The sequence below is a fragment of the Emys orbicularis genome, chromosome 23 (assembly GCF_028017835.1).
Source record: "Emys orbicularis isolate rEmyOrb1 chromosome 23, rEmyOrb1.hap1, whole genome shotgun sequence".
Classification (NCBI taxonomy): Eukaryota; Metazoa; Chordata; order Testudines; family Emydidae; genus Emys; species Emys orbicularis.
The window spans coordinates 11,266,849-11,285,336 of NC_088705.1; the positions used below are offsets into that span (position 1 = coordinate 11,266,849).

An 18,488-nucleotide genomic window follows, 5' to 3' on the forward strand; every position below is an offset into this window, starting at 1 on the left:
CCAGTCGAGTGGGAAAGCGAAAGGGACTTTTGGGGTGAGCGAGGGGTATGGACTCAAGGGGGCCTTTTCAAAGAAATCATAAAGCAGGAGGAGCTCATGGTCTTTAATGAAGGGATGCTCAGAGCAGGCGCTCCGCCTGAAAGTGACCAGATTTCTGGTATATTTCATACAAACACTGCGCAGGTTAGATCAGTAACGGACAACACAGGAGGGCTTTTTTTTGTTTGTTTTTTGTTTTTTTGTTTGTTTTTTGCACAATCCACAAAGCTGTACATAGTTTCCAAACCCTGGGAAAGGGAGAGGGGGGGCAGGATAAAGAGGGGGCAAAAATAAAAAGTCACCCACCCACACACGCGCACACACACACACACCCTGAGCTCATCACAGGCGCAGCTGGGACAGCATGGAGGAAGGAATACTGGTGTAGCTAACAAGTGGCAAACAAGAACTCAGACAACTCCTTCACCCTGGCCCCGCAACCCCCCCTCCCCCAAAGTCCCCCCACCAAGCAATCCCCCCTCCCCCACAAAGAGGGTGTGTTGTTGTTTTTTTAAATCTTTTTCTTCCTTTTTTTTAATACAAATTTGGATCTTTGGGTGTGTCCTGCCAAAAAAATTATTATTAATAATAATAAAAATAAAACGAAAGTCGTCGTCATTGTCATAAAAAAGGCAACTGAAACCCAATGAAACCATGCGGAATTTGCACATCACAAACCACAGCAGATGTACAGAATGCAATATACAAGACACGATTTATAATAAAACAGTATATACAATAAATAGGTTATTGTTACTTTTTTTTTTTGTCGATCGATCTGTAAATAAATTTTCTCAGTGCATACTGGTGGGTTTTTGCTTCTTTCTCCTGCATATTTGCCTCTCAACTTTTTTTTGGGATTATTTATTTTTAATTTTTTTTCCGTGTGTGTGGGTTTTTTGTTTTTGATATTTTTTTTTTTTTTTTTTTTACATTTTTCTTTTCTTCAAAAGTATATACAATTGCTGGTTTTGTGCAGAAAAAAAAAATAGACATCCCTCTGCTTCCAAACAGAGGAGAGACTGGGGGCATCTCTGCTGCCAAACAGAGTGGGAGAGAAGAAGAAAGTTGCGGGGAAGGGGGACTGGAGGAGAAGAGAGGCGGAGAGGCCAACCCGGGGTGGAGATCAGGCGGGGCGACGCTGTTCACTCTTCTGGCTGGGATTTCGGTGCACGCTGATGCTTTGGGAGTGGGGGACGCTCCCCATCTCCCCACGCCCCTGCCAAAAAAAGAATTAAAAAATCTGCCCAGAGCAGCCGGTGGATGCTAGACTGTGGTGTAGTGAACTCATGGCTGGGATGGGGCAGGGTGGGGTCTTCTCATTTGTTTATATAAGCTGCAAAAGACAAACGAGAGAGGAAATTAATGGAACTCACCTGCCTCCACCCACTCACTGGTATGAAACAGACATTGATGACCCACTACGCTCTCACCCCTGGGCCCTGGAGGCCTATGGGTCTGATCCAACACCCGCTGCAGTCAATGGGGGTCTTGCCGTGGGGGCAGGACCTGTGTTTCTGTTCAGTGTCTAGCACAATGGGGGTCAAAAGCTGCAGGAAGTATTTAGGTGCCTAAAGACGCCGCTGGGCAGGTCGCTTACTGCACGACACTACGGGGATGAGGGCGGGACAAGAACCAGTGGCGAATCACAGAAGGGCACCGCGGTGCCCAACTCCTCTGCATCTTTAGGCGGCTAAACGCCTTTGAAAATCCGGCCCCAGGTCCATGGCTGGGGTTCCTCGGCACTGCGCTAGGTACGGTACATACAGGACGGTGCTCAGGAGTGTGAAATACCCACCCCCTGAGCGAACCCCCTAAACAGCGCTAGAACTCTTCTGTCGACCCAGGGGCGGTGGAGTACCTCCGCGGACGGGAGAACCCCTCCCATGACCGTAGTCAGCGTCTACCCTGAAGTGCTACAGCGTCGCAACTGCGGCTGTAGCATGCCCAGTGTAGACAAACCTCTAATAGGAGACAGTCCCTGCCCCCGAACCGTTTATAGTCAAAATAAACCCGGCAGACAAAGGGTGGGAGAACACAGAGGTGCCAGGTGCAGGCCATATGTTCTCTCTCTCTTTCGAAGGTGGGGAATTGGACACTGGAGCAAGGTCCCACAGGAAACCTGAGGCAGAGGCAGGAACTGAAGTCAGTTGCACCCTAGGCCAACGCCTGACCCACAGGGCCCTTCTGCCTCGCTGCTGGCAGCACAGGGCGTCGTGCCAGGTCGCGGGGCGGTACTGTACTCATCACCATGACATATACGCTCGGTGAGCCTGGCTCTGCTCTCGGTTGCTCTGACGTGAGTCCCATGGCTCTCAGCCAGAGGGGATCAGGCCAGCGTGGTGTCAATAGAGGCGTGAGTGCAGTTCAAAGCCCGAGCCGAATCCAGACTATGGTGCTGAGGTTCTGTTAGATGAACGGGCCGGTTACAATGACACCATCTTGTCATGGGCTGAGAGGCAAAACTAGGGTGGCCAGACAGCAAGTGTGAAAAATCGGGACAGGGGGTGGAGGGTAATAGGTGCCTATGTAAGAAAAAGCTCCAAAAATTGGGACTGTCCCTATAAAATCGGGACATCTGGTCACCCTGGGCAGAACCATTGAACTTTGTGGGTCATGCCACTCATGAAAAGTCTCTCTTCGCTGAAGCTCAGAGTCAGGTTCAAACAGAGTCCCACCATAACCATCTGCAATCACACGAGCGTAGGATAAAAATTCCCAGGACTCTCAGTCCTCCTGGTTCAGGGCATAAGCTTGGGGGTGTCACGGAGTGTGGGGGTGTCAGGGCCCGGCACCCCCTCTTCCTGCGATTCACCAGGACTCTCAGCCAGCCAGTAAAACAGAAGGTTTATTAGACGACAGGAACACAGTCCCAAGCAGGGCTTGTAGGTACAACCAGGACCCCTCCGCCAGGTCCCTCTGGGGGGGCAGGGCTGGCTCCAGGCACCAGGGCAGCAAGCAGGTGCTTGGGGCAGCCGACGGAAAGGGGCAGCACGTCCGGCTCTTCGGCGGCGGGTTCCTCCGTCCCTTTCGGAGGGAAGGACCTGCCGCCGAATTGCCGCCAAAGAATGAAGCAGCAGCGGTCGAGCTGCTGCCGAAGTGCCACCGATCGCGGCTTTCTTTTTTCCCCGCCGCTTGGGGTGGCAAAAACGCTGGAGCCGGCCCTGGGGGCAAGGATCTTAGACCCCAGATTTGGGGTTCCCTGCCTCTTCCCAGCCAGCCCAAAACTGAAACCCAAAACCCCTCCAGCAGGCTCTCTCCTCCTCCTTTTCTCCCGCTCTCCCTTTGTCCAGTTTCCCGGAAGGTGTCGACTCGCCCCACCCCCTTCCTGGCTCAGGTACCGTCCCTCACCTAAAGTCATGCCCTGCTCTCCCATCCCCCATGCAGACAGTCCCAGTAAAACTACAAGACATTCCCAGGTCAATCCACCCCGCTCCCTACTGCGTCACAGGGGGTCAGGAAGAAATGTTATTCATGGCACAGGATTGCAAAAGAGCACATAGGATCTCTACTGGCTGCTCCGGCCATTGTCCGAAAGGTGACTCACTAGGTCAACCAGGGGTCTGGTTTTGGTTTGACACCCGTGAGGAGATCCAGGTTGTCACAGCTCCAGATGGAACCCAGCTTGTTTCAAACTAGGGGAGGTTTGGCAGGATTCTGAAGTTCAGAGGCATTTTAGCATCTAGAGCAGCAGAACCTGTTTACGCCAGAAGGGAGGCAGGCCCGGCCCAAAGCACATGGGGAGAAGGGCAAAGATTTCCCTGCCGCACAGCAGACAACTTTCTGAGATGAGCCAATGCATCTTCTCTGGAGCCGCGCTCACAGCGGGGACCTGGGTGCACGTGCAGCACCCAGTCAGCACCGTGGCACCTTTCCTGGGTGCCTTTGAGGACCAGACACGTACGGTGGGGGCGGGAGGGAATGGGTATGGCTGCTTGGCCACCCACAGCAGAGTAGGGGGCCCAATGTAGGAACCAGACCTGCACTACATCCATTGTGTTAACTGATACAAGAAACGCTCCAAGGGCCAGATTCCGCTCTGGGTTCCACTGATGTAAATCCCGAGTGACTCTGCTGACATCAGCTGGGTTACTTACTCCCATTGGCCCTGTGCCATCAGGCAGCCGTGCCGAGCTGGACAAAGCAAAGCAAGCTGCCTGTGAGCCTGGCGGGCCCAGCTTTGGAGGGCAGGAGAGACCAGCGAGCAGGAGGATCCAGAGGCATGAGAACGTGGAGGAAGGGGAAGAACAAGGAGAGCTCAGGCCTGAGCCAAGATCAGTTGTCATAGATACGGTAGCTGAGCTGGGCTCGACCTAGCAAATCACCTATTGTAGAGCTGCTGCGGAGGGGTCCTCACAGCAGCAGGCCCCGCAGGGCCAGATCCTCTGCTGGAGTAACTCAACGCAGCTCCACCGGCTTCAGAGGACTCCACCGCCCCCAGGGGAGCTCTGCCGAGCGGCGCCCACAGAGGGGCTGGTGGGCATGAGAGCAGTGGGCGTTTGCTCTACAGGACGGGGCATTAACCTGAGGGTCGCCCCGCTGCCTGAAGCGCCCTCCTGAACACGCAGACAGCTCCCCGCCCTGCAGAAACCCCTCCCTCTGCGTTGCTCCTTCGGCCCCCCATCCCAGAGTCAGTCTCCCTCCCCTGGAAAGGGCTGGCTTGGAAACAGGGGCACATGCCTGCTGTGGGCACGGGCCATGGCGCTCCCAAAGGCAATGGTGAGGAGGTGCCCCCACCCCGCGGGAGCTAGAGATGGTGACAGTACTGCAGGCCTGGCTGTCACTCTCCCACCGGACCCACAGCCAGGCCCCAGAGCTTCGAATCCTCCAGCCCCAGAGACCGAGGGCTCCTGCTTCTCGACAGAGCAGATACAGCCAGGGCAATGGGAACGCTGCCTCCGTCCTGCCCCGGAGAGGCCTTGGGGATTTCTCAGAGGCACTCAGCACCTTGCAGGATCCGCCCATGGGCATGAGAGGCTGGAGGTTCAGGACCGCTCAGTGCAGACTTTCATACCAGCTGGCCAGGCAGTACAGGCTAGAGGATAAGGCACTGGGCTGTGAGTCAGGAGAGCCTGGATTCTAGTCTCTGCTCTGTCTTGGGTACATCACTTCTCTGTCCCCCGTCCCCCTTTGTCTACCATGTCCATTGAGACTGTGAGTGCTTTGAGGCTGGGCCCGTCTCTCACTGGGGGAATGTACAGCGCCTAGCACAACGGGGCCTGGATCGCAGCTGGGGCCTCTAGGTGTGACTGTAATAACAAGAGCTCAGTGCCCAGCAGCTCCCACCATCCTCAGTGGGGGGAGGGTGTGTGGGGGGGGAACTCCCCATTGTTCTCAGTGGGGCAGGTGGGGGATTCTCAGTGGATACTGAACACTGCTGGAAGTCGACCCATTTCATTAGGTGCCTACAGAGAAGCTGAGCGTGAAAGGCCTGACCTGAGCCCTGATTGTGCCTCTCCTAAGGCAGTTCTGGCCTGTTAATTCAACATCGCTCCATTGTCAAGGGAGAGCCCTTACTGAAACTGACCCAGCAAGGGAGAAACAAACCTGGCACCCAATTAGCAACCAATTACACAGCCACTGACGGCTCTAACTGCATCCTGACTCAGCACCCAGGGGGACTCCTTCTGCAGGGCTCAGGGGTCCCGCCCACCAGGGCGAGGGGCAGGGAACAGCCAGTGGCTTCCCAGGCAGAGAGCTGGGATGGGAATGGAGGGGTCTATTGCACACACCTGGAAGGAGCCATCAGGCCGAACATAGGGAACCCAAGGCAGCGGGGCTTTGACAGAGGATCCAAATCATGGGTTCTTACCCTGGGGGGCATGGACGGGGTCATGGGTTGGCAGCCAGCCTACCCTTCCTATACTGCTAGCTGGGAAGAGCTTGTGGCCAGCTCCTGGCCAGAGAGGCTCCCAGTACAGAAAGGTTGAGAAGCATTGATCTAAAGTCCTACACACAGACAGGCATTCAGACACGCCCCACCCTACCCACAGCCATGCGTGCACACAGACATGGATATGCACACACGGACATGCAAATATGGACCCCTGCCCACTAATGTGTCTCTCTCCCCCACACACAGACATGTGCCCCGCACACCAACACGCATGTGCGCACACCGACACCCAAACAGGCGTGCACAACCCCATATCAGCAAGTGCCCCGTTTTCCACACCAAGTTCTACAGGCAGCGACTCCAGCCTCATGGAGCTGACGGCTGCCCCTTTGCCCAGTGGAGGCAGCCTGCCGAGGGGGTGCTGCAGAACTGTTTCTCCGTGGCCCTGATTCTCCTCTCCCCGGCAGCCTGATCCGGCTCCCAAAGGAGCCGACGCAAAGACTCCTGTTGATGGCAGTGGGAGCTGGGTGGGACGCAGACACGGGTGTAAATCAGGAGCAATCCCGCTGAAATCAGTGCAGGGCCAGGGGAGGGTGAGCAGAGACCCAAGCCCAGCGACACGGGTGGTCCCAGTCAAACGCAGGCTGAGCTGTAGAGCCCAGGAGTCATGGGGACAGCGTGTTATGGCCCTTCCTATTGACCCCTGATTTAGGCACAAATCCCAAACCCAGCGGCCTCCTCCACCGAACAGCCCACGCGAGCGGAGGCCTTGGGACACAGGATCCGCCGACAGCAGCAGTCAGTGACTGATGCTTCAGACAGGGCCTCCCAGCACCCAGACCCACAGGGCCCCTGGCCAAGTACGGGTGATGGGGGAGAATGTCTCCTACAGCCCCGGAGTGACCAGTTTATGGCCCCGGTGAGAGTCGCCTGCCCTCCCATCAGCACGGACGGTACCACTGCAGGCGCATCATCCAGCCCCAGTTCACAGATCCGTCTCCCTGAAACTCCACCCCCAGGACAGCATCACAGGGAGAGTGTTGTTAACCTTGCATTGGGCCAGCAGCTGTAAGCCCCCCTTTTTCCCAATACGCCCCGGGAGGTGAGGACTGCCCACGGCACGGGGTGAAGTTGGAAGGAAAGGGCTCCTTGCGCCCCCTCTCACCCCACCCCTGCACAGAGGACGAGGGAGCCTGAACCCAGCCCTTTACGTCTGTGCTTGGAGACGCACGCATCCGTGCCTCTACCAGCCTCGCCATGAACAGGGACTGGGAACAGGGCCGGTGCAAGGAAGTTTTGTGCCCTAGGCGAAACTTCCACCTTGCGCCACCCCTCCCCCCCCGCCTGGGGAGCCCCCCCCCCCCCCGCAGCAGCTACCCCCCCTCCGCGGCAGCTAACCCCGCCCGGGGAGACTCCCCCCTCCGCGGCAGCTAACCCCACCTGGGGAGTCCGCCCCAGCTCACCTCCGCTCCGCCTCCTCCACTGAGCACGCCGGCGCCGCTATAATTCTCCTCCCCTCGCAGGCTTGCGGCGCCGATTGGAGGAGACTTAGAGCGGGGGCTGTGTGCTCAGCGGAGGAGGCAGAGTGGAGGTGATCTGGGGCGGGGAGCGGTTCCCTTGTGCGCCCCCCCCCCCCGCCCCACGCCCCCCCCCCCGCCCCAGCTCACTTCCACTCCACCTCCTCGCCTGAGCAGGCTTTTAGGCGCCCCCAACCACTAGGCGCCCTAGGCGGCTGCTTAGTTTGCCTAAATGGTTGCACCGGCCCCGACTGGGAACATTTCACGTGCCCTGCTGGGGGCGAAGGCTGTTCAACCTCCCCAAACAGGGATGGTAAGTGCAGATCACGGCCCAGTCAGGCCATGCTGAAATCTGGGCACCTGCAAGTGTGCTAGGATCGTCCATCTCATCAGCCCCATGGCAGTTGAGGGGGTGATGGGAGAGGAGAGCGAGGGGGAAGGAGACAGTGTAATGGGGAAGAGCAGAGCGAGAGGAAAGCAGGGCAGCTCAGATCCGGTCTCAAGCAGGGCCAGACCCTGCCCAGCTGCCGTGACGCCCACAAGCGCGAGCGAGGGGAGAATCTAGCTCCTAGTTCCATGAGTGAGACACGAACACAGACCTGGGGAGCGCGTGGGCGGCAGCGTCCCTTCCTCACTGCCCACGAGCTGCACTGGGGCTCACGCCAAACCCCAGGAGCCTGTCGACTGATCTTGGCGGGCTGTGGTGCTGGGACCCCCTCTGCCGCCCCACGGGGTGTCTGGCTTGTCCCCCAGCCCAGGAAGGACTAACACCACGCCGGAGTCTGCGGGGGCCCTTCCTCCAGGGCACAGCTTTATTCTTCCACTACAAAACTCACAGAGGAACTCAACCAACAGCCTTCCCCTGATCCACACTGGCTGCGGGACGCAGAGACCTTCCCCTTCCCACCCACAGCTTAGCTCCCCCATCAATGGAGCCCTCTGCAGCAATCACCAACCTGAGCCGGCACAGAGTGGCTGAGTCCAGCCCCCCCAAGATTCATCAGGGAAGGGGACGACCCCTAACACCCACCCACACCAGCTCCCGGAAGCGGGTCTGGGGGGCAGAAAAGACATAGCAGGGGAGGGGAGATCCTGCTCAGTTACTTACCAGGCAATAGGTGTGTCTCCATCCACTGGCGGAGTTTTTAATATATATATATTTGGCTCTCCGAAAAAAAAAATAATAATCAAGCAACAAAAATACCCCCAAAACCAAACACACTGGGGAACAAAAAATAAAAGAAACCCTCCAAAACAGCAAACGTGGCGGAAGAGGGGACGTAGCCAAGTCCTCAGTCGGCATCCGTGAGTTTTTCCTTCGAGTTCACAGATCTCATTTATTTTTGTAGAAAAACCAATCAAACCAACCAACAAAAAATCCCAGCCCCCCCCAGCCCCTCCCGTCGCCGTCCCGAGTTGTGTTCCGCTGTCAGCTCACACGCATGCAGGCGGGGGCGGGAAGGAGGCGGCTGCTGTCCGATTGTCTTTCTGCTAGAGGCTGTGGAGCGGGAGGTGTGTGTTGGGGGGGGACACGACAACACGGCTTGGTCCAAAAATCACAGCCGCGTTGTTCAGAGACGGAGCGAGTTCTTATTTTTTTAAAAAAACAGGGGGCTTCTCTCTTCCTCTTCTCCGCTTTCTTTCTTTCTTTTTTTTTCTTTTTTCTCTTTTTTTTAGAAAAGCAAACAAACAAACAGTTCTCGATCTCAGTTAAATACAGAACTTGAAAAGTGTTCCAGAAAAAGTGCTGGCTAAATTAGCTCTGAAAAAGAAAGAGACAGAACAGTAGGGTGAGAAAAGGACACGACAAAACACAGCCAATCCCCTTGGAGATTACGGTCACCCCTAGATGGCTCAGTAGAGATCAGACCCCCACTGTGCTCGGTGCTGTACATACACGTGGTGAGACACAGGCCCTGCTCCAAAGAGCTTCCAGTTTTAATAGTAACCCAGACAACGGGCCCGATTCTGGTTTAAACTAAGGCCCTTGCACATGGCGTTGGGAGCATAAAGAGGCCGTAAAGTCCATGGGAATGTGAATTGCTCTTCCGGAGCAGCATAAAGAGGCCAGCGTGTAAATGAGAATCAGGCTCACGGGGTGGGAGAAATGAAAGCCGAATAGCCCCGTTTTATGCCCAGAGAGACTGGGGCAGTGGAATAAGTGGCCTGTTTTGCAAACGAGCTCAGAACTCTTTGGAAAATCTGGCTCCAAGCGGCACGCTGAGCGCTGGGCATTTCAGGAGATCCAGGCCTTATTCATGTGCTAAAAGGGAGCTAAGTGACATGCCCAAGGCCACCCAGGGGGTCTGTGGCAGAGCCAGCTCTCCCGGGGCCCACAAAGACAGACCGTCCCCTCTCCCTCTGGCTTTCCCCTGGCTTCAGTGGAGTTACTCCTGATTTACACCCGCGTGTGTGTGGGGAGAGACGAGGCGTCTCCCTGTTCCAAACCATCTCACTCCCCTGAGAGGGGAGATCCCAGCCCACACACCGTCCAAATCTTACCCTCAGTTTATACCCAGGAAGAGCAATTGAAGCCAACGGGCCTTTTGCACCATCCTGGGCCGTACCCCTTGCCATCCTGGGCCCTGCCCATCAAGTCTATATAGTCTGGCTCAAGGCTATTTGCTGGATTCCACCTACTGGTCAATAACCTCCCATGTCCTGCCTCTGGCGGATCTACTGACACACTGTCCCCGTCAATGCCCCTCAGCCCTCTTGCAATGCTCTGCATGGGAAGCAATGCCCTCCTGCCCCTGCAGCCGTCAGGAAGGGAGAGGCTGGATGATCTCTATTGTGAATAGGGGATGGAGCACAGTCTGGGTGCAAACAGACTCGCTGGGAAAGGGATCAAATAGCCCGGGGGGGGGAGGGGGAGGGGGAATAGGGAGCTCTCCAAGCCCTCAGTGGCTTGGTGCCATGGAAACCCTGGGCCTGGGCTTAAGCTTGGACCACTGCTTGGGCTGCTTAGGCAAATTCTGTGTCTGGAGATGTAGCGGGAGCAGGTGCAGGGCGGGGCAGGGCTCTCCTCACTGCCGTGGCCCGCGCAGGATCCTCAGACCTACACGACTGGACAGTTATCACACATTGCAAACAAACCCACAGTCCCTCCTCGCCACCCAAGCTATAGAGCGCGGCTGAACTGGAATCTGGTAGCCATCGGCCAGCGAGGGTATCCGGCTCCTGACAGCACCCTGGCTTCAAGTTTGGGGATCAGGATTTCCTGCGGAAGAGAACCCCACCGCAGCCGGAAGGGTGTCCTGGGGCTCGTGCTTAGCCACTGGCTGGCAAATCCAGGGGGGCAGGATGCCCAGGTCCCAGTTACAGAAAGGTGAGAGCAGTCCAAGAAGCAGCCAGTTATGTTCTGAAACCTCTATGGCACCGTCATGCTGGCTATACAGGCCTCTCCCTGCACCCTGACCCTCCAGGGACCAGTCTCCTCTACATACTGCAGCTAGACGCCCAGAGACACTAGCATCAGGGTGTCACCTCCCCGATTGGGTAACGTGAGAGCTCCTGTGTACGCGTGTGGGCAGAAACGTGAACACGGGAGACGCACCGGTTCCCCTCTGGGCATTCTCGCGGGACCCCGAGCCTGTCACCTGAGCCTTGCTGGGGGATCCGCTCCCCAGCCCGAGCTGAGCTCACACCCTCTACCCATCAATTCATTGCCCCCCCCTTGTCCCGGGGGGCTTCCCCCTCCATTCCTTCCCTCGATCCTTGCCCCCTCCCGCTTTATCCTCCAAGATTAACCATGCCCTCCCAACATGGCGGCCCAGGCCTGCGTCCCTGGGTGTTAGGGGCCAAGCTCGGTGCCTCCCCTCCCCCCGAGCCCCCCCAGAACCTACCCTGTAACAAAACCTCGTTGTCCGGTTGGCACTTTAGATGACACTACAATGAGGTGACTGTAAAAGTGTCCTCGGGGTGTTGCTCTACCATTGGACCCAAAAACCCGCTCTTCTGGGCCGCGGCCATGATCGGATGCCCTTGGGGCGGGAAGCTCGGGTACCTGTAGTTGTCCTGCAGCTGCAGCATAGAGTCTCTCGGTACTGGGGAGATATTCAAGTCATTCATCAAGGGGCAAGCGTACGCCCCCCGGTGGTGAGCCCTGGCCATCTCGAGGGGCTCCTTCTCGCCCTTGGAGGGGTTGGGGTTGCTCAGGTGGGGGTTGAGGCAGGAGGCATCAGCCCTCCCCATGAAGTCCACCAGCAGGCCGGCCCCGGGTTTGTTTTCGTAGGGGGGGCTCCTGGTGCTGGAGTTGGGGGAGTACCAGTAGCTGGGGTTTTTGCAGCTGGGGGAGTCGTAGAGGGGCTGAGGCATGGGGAGGTCTCGGCAGGCCATGTGCGCGGGGTGGGCCAGGCCGCTCCCTGGCATGCTGTGCTTGAGTGATTCGCAGGCCGGCAGCTTGCGGATGTCACTCGGCCGCAGGTCCTCCTTGAAGGCCAGGGTCGGGGAGCAGTTGGGCGAGAAGACTTTCTGCAAGCTGGCTTCGAACACCGTCTGCTGGGCCGGGGCGGCCAGCTGGTGCGGCAGGGCGGGGAAGTGTTTGCTCTCCAAGTCCGTCTGGCCCAGGCCGGGGGAATCACTCTGAAAGCCTTGGACAAAGGTCCCGTCGGAAGGGGTGGAGGGGTTCATGGAGTAGGGCCCAGCGTAGTCGCCCGGCTCTCGCTCGCCGAGCCCGAAGCCCCGGGACTGGGAGGGGAGCGGGGACATGCTGCTGTCGCCGCTGTAATAATCCAGCCCCAAGTCCGTGCTCTCTTGAAACAGCGCGTTGACCTGCTGGGCTTTGGTGGGGAACTTGGCCTTCCCCGTGCCCCGCTCCTTCTTGGAGGCGCAGGCCCCTCGGGAGCCCCGCGGTTGCCTGGGCCCCGTGCTCCTCTTGGAGGGATACACCGAGGAGGAGGAGGAAGAGGAGGAGAAGTTCAGATGGGAGGCGTCGAACATGTCCACCTTCTTCCGCCTTCCCCGTCCGGGCTTGGAGCTGCTTTGGAACAGGACGCTTTGATTCCAGTTGTAACCCGGGGCCGAGGAGGCGTCGTTCCAGTCCATCATGAGCTTCTCCAGGCTGGACAGGCTGGACTGGCCTTCGCTGGACGAGGCCTCGCTGTTGGCTCGCCTGTACCCGGCCGGCTGGTTGAACTGGGTGCTGTCGGAGGAGGACTCGGAGAAGGTCTCCGAGACCGTCTGCTGCTTGGCCTTCTGGGGGGTGTAGTTGGAGATGTCCAGGATGACGTTAGGTTCGTTGATGTGGCACTCGAAGCCCGGGTTATAGAGCTGGCTGAAGGCCTCGGAGCTCCAGTCCAGCCCACCATAGCCTTGTCGGAAAGTCCACTGGGCAGCGCTGGGGAACTGTCGGCAGTTCTCGGACGAGGGCTGGAAAGAAGCCGAACCTTTGGGGACCATGTAGCCGCCGGGGGACACGGTACTGGCCCGGCTGTCGCACCTTAGGGGCGTGTGCGAGGAGCTGGAGAACTGGCCCAGCTCGGAGCTGGTGAAGAAGGAGGCCTTGCTGAGCGGCAAGCTGGGCCCCACCGTCTGCTGGGCGTAGCCGGCGCTGTGGGCGCTGCTGGGGGACGAAGGGAGGCTGTTCCCGCTGCCGTAGGCGAAGCTGCAGTCCTTGTTGTTGGGACAGTCTTGGGCAGCGGGGTACTGCTTTCCCGGCTGGAACACGCTGGAGGGCGTCACGCTCTGCCCCGAGCCGTAGCTGCCGTACTGGGCGTAGCTGGCGGTGGCGGTGGGGTGAGCGGTGGGCGACCTGGAGACGGCCGAGGGCGGCACCAGCTTCTGGAAAGCGTCGGCCCCGCGGCAATCCGAGGCGGCCTGGGAGACCCCGTAGCCAGCTGCCCGGCTGTGGGAGAAGGACTGCCGGCTTGGCATGACCACGTGGAAGGGTGCCTCGGTGGTGGCGGCGGCAGCGGGCGTGACTTTGGCGCCCCTGCCTGGGTAGGAGGCCAGGCCCCGCTGGCTGGGCACGGTGTTGGGCGGGGCTGTGTAGGTGGCCGAGGACTTCCGTGACTCGGACCGCGAGGCCGACAGGGCAAAGTCCAGCAGGTCTGAGGAGTCGTCCGAGTCCAGCAGGGAGCGGAAGTAGCCAGTGAAGAGGTTGTGCCTCTCCTGGTTGACCTCCGTCTGGGAGGATGGGTTGCTCCCGGTGAAGAAGCCGGCCCGGCTGGAAGAGCTGGACTCCAGCGCCGAGGAGTGGAACGCCCGGGACTCTGCCCCTTGGTAGCTGCAGTTCCTGCTCGCCTGGCTGGAGAGGTGGCCGTGGTGGGGCGCCCACGGGCTCCCCTTGTCCCCGGCCCACTCCGAGGTGCCATCACTGAAGTTCTGGCTGGGGTTCTGCTCTGGAAAGAGAACCCCGTTCTTGCGAGCTCGCCTCTTCCGCTTGGGCTTCCCTGCGGGATCCGGCTCTGGCCGGCCCCTCTTGCGCGGGTGGACGGGGTCGGCGTGCACGGCCGCGGGGGCCTTCTTCTTTTTCCCGATGCCCTCGAAGAAATCGCTGAAAGAACAGCGGGACGAGCGGGCAGCGTGGCCCCCACCCCGGCCGCCAAAGCCGCCCGCCTTGCCCCCGCGCCGGCGGAAGCCCTGCACCCTGTGCAGGAAGTGGGAGATGCTCTGCGTATCGGGGGCCTGGTGGATGGACTCAGGCTCACTGGGGGTCCAGCAGCGTGGTGGGGAGCAGCGCCCTGAGCACTGGCTCTGCCGGTTCAGGAAGGCCAACTTGGCCAGCACATCTGAGTAGTCAGCCTTGCTGTCGTTGGTGTCGGCGATGTAGGAGGGCTGGGGCGAGGCCAGCTTCTGCTTCCTCCTCCTCCTCTTCTTCACCTCCGGGGTGGGCTCCTTGGGCTTGCCTGGCCCCAGCAGCAGGTTTTTGGGGGGCCGCCCCCGTTTGCGCTTCAGGATGATGGGCATCTCCCCCGGGGGGAAGACCACCACCACATTGCGGCCATTGTTCTTCATCTTCAGCAGCGGGGTGGGCTCCATGGACGTGCGGGCCGTCAGCTCCTTGCCCTCCACGCTCAGGTTGCTGCTGAGGGAGGAGACCTTGTAGGTGGTCTTGTTCCTCCTCCCCAAGGAGACGGGGATCTTGGCCATCTTCACCACCATCTTGCGCACCCCGCGGCATTTGCCCTTCTTGGCCTGCAGGGCTGCCTTCTGGACGTCGTCGGCCTCCGGGGTGGGAGCTGCCAACAGGATGGATACGCTGGGTTCGGCCGGCCCCGTCGCTACCTCTGCTGGCATGGCCAGGGGAAGGACTCGGCTCTCGGCAGAGACCTCCGCCCTCCGGCCCCGCCCCGCCCGCCGCCGGCGACCGAGCATCTTTGGTTTGTCTGTTCTGCGCAGTGCGTATTTCCGGTGGTCGTCCCCGCCCCGCCCCGCGCCCCGCCCCGCGCAGGAGCCCCGCTTCATCACCTCTCCCAGCCGGCAGCTACTGAGGCGGGGCTGGAGCGCATGGGACCCCAGGGGCTCGGCTGCCATGAGCTGGGGCTGCGGCTCCAGCAACTTGGGCAGGGGCCCTAGAGACGGAGGGTCCAGTAACTGGGCCTCGGGATCGAGCAGCTGGGCTTGGGAGTCTAAGAGCTGGGGGTCCAGTGATTCGGGCAGAGTATCCAGGCCCTGGAGTCCCAGAGGCTCAGACAGGGGCTCCAGGGCCTGGAGCTCCAGAGACTCCGACAAGGGCTCTAGAGACTGGAGCTCCAGAGACTCGGACAAGGGCTCTAAAGACTGGAGCCCCAGCGACTCTGGCAGCGGCTCTAGACTCTGCAGCTCCAGGGACTCAGGCAGGGGCTCCAGCGTCTGGGCATCTAGGAGCCGAGGCTGGGACTCGAGAGACTGAGAATCTAGTAACTGGGACTGGGAATCGAGCTCCTGGGCTGATAGCAACTGGGGCTGGGGCTCCAGAGACTGAGTCTCCAGCAACTGGGCCCCTGGACAGCCCAGCGAGGCCAGTTCGCTCAGTATATCTGCGTCAGCCAGCTCAGAGTAATCCGTGGTGTCTGGCTCGGAGCAGCTGGCTTCGTCTGGGTTGCCGGGTGGCTTCAAGGCTGGGGCAGCGCTGCTCTGGCATCCTGGCAGCTGGGGACTTTCCCTGCCCCCCTCCATCTCCTCCTCAGAGAGGGCAGAGTGAGTCTGCCGGGGCGGCTCGGGTTTGGCGTTGCACTGTCCCACCCTCTCCTCCGGGCTGCGAATGCTGTTGGCCAGCGTGGCCGAGGAGAAGAAGCTGTACTGGAGATCTCGGTCCCCGGTGCTGGCCGGCGTCCGGCTCTCCTCGCCGGGGGCCGGGTGGTTGTTGAGCCGCAGGCTGCCGCAGTCCAGGTGGACGCCGCTGTTCTTCAGGTCCTCGGAGAGCCGGTTGAGGTCCTTCATGATGTCGATCAGCTGCACCACCGGGTGGAGGTTGATTCGCCCGTTACCACACTTGCTCTTCAGCAGCGAGACGATGTTGTCGACGTTGCAGCGGCCGGAGGCCAACGTCGCATTGGAGAAGGTCTTGGGGGCGCGGTCGTGGGTGGCTGTCTCATCCAGGCCCCCCACCAGGATCCGGGGGTCGCTGGCGCAGCCCAGAGCGTTGGCCGAGGAGAAGTCCTCTCCCTTGGTGGGACCAAGGGTGTGGAGGCTCTGGCACCTGTCAGCCGGGTCCCCATGGAGCAGCGAGCTGGACTGGTGCTCCCGGCCCAGCGCCGGGCAGGAACCCTCAGGGAAGCTCAGCACGCTGCAGGATAAGGCCTTCTCTGCCGGGCACGCTGCCGGCCTCTGCCCAGGATGCCCTGCCTGGTAGAACTTGGGCTCGCGGACGTAGTCAGGTGAGCTGCGGATGGCACCAGACGTCACCACTGGGCCTGGGGGCTTCACGCGCATCCTGAACTCCTCCTCCCCCGGGTGCCTCTTGGTGGAACAGTTGCTGACATGGGTGTCGGGGAAGCTGATGCATGGACCTGAAATGGGCACAGAAGCAAAGTCAGGCTCTTAATGCAGGGCAGGGCAGCGCTGGGCCAGCTAGCTTGGCACCCTGCCGACTTCCAAGGGAGGGGTGAATGCTCCATAAAGCATGGTACAGCGATGCCTCCGGGGGAGGGCTGGAAGGGACGGACCCGGTACCCCTGGACTGTCCCTGCCGGTGTTTGTCCAAGCTGTTCTTAAAAACCTTCAAAAACGGGGATTCCACAAGCACCCTAAGGATCCTGCTCCAGAGCGGAACCCCCTGAGAGCTGGAAAGCTTCTCCTGCTAGCTAACACCCTCCATCCCTCTCCAACACAGAAGCCACAGCCGATGCCCGCTAGCAAAATCCCCCCCGCCCCCCCCAGCGGAAGCCTGCCAGGGCTGGACCCCTACCCCTCTCTATGGCAGCGTCCCAGGAATCCCTGGGGCCCCCTTACTCACAGAGCTCCCTGCCCCAGCCCCGGTATGGGGTCAGAACTGAAAGCCCCTCTGGGGAGAGCCCACCCGCGGGGGCAGGGGAACGGGAGCTGCTGGGAATTGTTTACAGGGGTGAGGCCGCCGATACCCAAACTGCCCCCCAGCCAGTCCTGCGGCTGCCCCACAGCCCCCCTTGCAGGGCCCGGGCCGGGCGAAAGGCCCCAGGAATGGCACTTACCCTCGGCCTTGCTGCTCCGGCTGTTACACTTGAGTTCTCTGCAAAGGGAAGAGAAGAGGCGTTTAGCCCGGAGAGCAGGGCCTTCCCTGCACAGCCTGGAGCTTAGATTCAGCTCAGAGACCCCAGCCCTGTGTCTGCAGGCCCCCCCACCCCCCCCCGACTCCCCTCCCTCACCCTGGGCTGGGGCGGACTCTGGACGGCTAACTCACTCCGAGCTCCCCCGGCTGGCACGGCCTGTCGATTTCTAATGTGCCCATCACCGTGGTATCGGGGCCACAGTAAGAATTCCACAGCAGGGGCCACTCCCATGGAAACCAGCGGGGGTTGCACGCGCCTATGGCATGGGCTGGATTTGGCCCAAAGCTCTGGCACCAAGGCAAGGATTGAAGGCGTCTCGCTAACCCTTTCATTCGATGCAGGCTGAGCCCTGGCTGGCCCCCAAGGGGGAAGTGCCCTTCTGCTGCGATCGGGCAGGGTAAAACCAACACCGGAGCATGGGATTTGGGGCTCCGTCTGCTCCTTTCAAACACAGGTAATGCACCTGCCCTGTGCCTGGCCTTGCACACCTGAGCTACGGGCTGGACCTCGCACTCCTGAGCTACAGGCTGGGGATCTGCCTCGGGCCTCGCACGCCTGAGCTACAGGCTGGGGATCTGCCTCGGGCCTCACACGCCTGAGCTACGGGCTGGGGATCTGCCTCGGGCCTCACACGCCTGAGCTACGGGCTGGGGATCTGCCTCGGGCCTCACACGCCTGAGCTACGGGCTGGGGATCTGCCTCGGGCCTCACACGCCTGAGCTACAGGCTGAGGAGCTGCCTCGGGCCTCGCACGCCTGAGCTACGGGCTGGGCCTCGCACGCCTGAGCTACGGGCTGGGCCTCGCACGCCTGAGCTACGGGCAGGGGATCTGCCCCAGGCTTTGCAAGCCTGAGCTACGGGCTGGGGATCTGCCTCGGGCTTTGCACACCTGAGCTACAGGCTGGGCCTTGCACGCCTGAGCTACGGGCTGGGGATCTGCCCTGGGCCTTGCACGCCTGAGCTATGGGCTGGGCCTTGCACGCCTGAGCTACGGGCTGGGCCTCGCACGCCTGAACTACGGGCAGGGGATCTGCCCCAGGCTTTGCACGCCTGAGCTACGGGCAGGGGATCTGCCTCGGGCTTTGCACACCTGAGCTACGGGCTGGGCCTTGCACGCCTGAGCTACGGGCTGGGGATCTGCCCCGGGCCTCACATGCCTGAGCTACGGACTGGGCCTCGCACGCCTGAACTACGGGCTGGGCCTCGCACGCCTGAGCTACGGGCTGGGGATCTGCCTCGGGCCTCACACGCCTGAACTACGGGCCCGGCCTCGCACGCCTGAGCTACGGGCTGGGGATCTGGCTCAGGCCTCGCACGCCTGAGCTACGGGCTGGGCCTCGCACGCCTGAGCTACAGGCAGGGGATCTGCCCCAGGCTTTGCATGCCTGAGCTACAGGCAGGGGATCTGCCCCAGGCTTTGCACGC

At 60.3% G+C, this 18,488-nt stretch overlaps 1 protein-coding gene across 1 annotated transcript; it reads right to left on the reverse strand.

The window, feature by feature from the left end:
• Nucleotides 1–584: 584 nt before the first annotated feature.
• AHDC1 (AT-hook DNA binding motif containing 1) lies at nt 585–16,248 on the reverse strand. The gene is made up of 4 exons (XM_065421894.1): nt 15,275–16,248; nt 11,238–15,148; nt 8,501–9,154; nt 585–1,375 (listed from the first exon to the last, which is right to left on the reverse strand). Exons 1-2 carry the CDS (start codon nt 16,246–16,248, stop codon nt 11,281–11,283), a joined length of 4,842 nt encoding a protein of 1,613 aa, XP_065277966.1. The 3' UTR covers nt 585–1,375; nt 8,501–9,154; nt 11,238–11,280.
• Between the last annotated feature and the right edge of the window lie 2,240 nt (nt 16,249–18,488).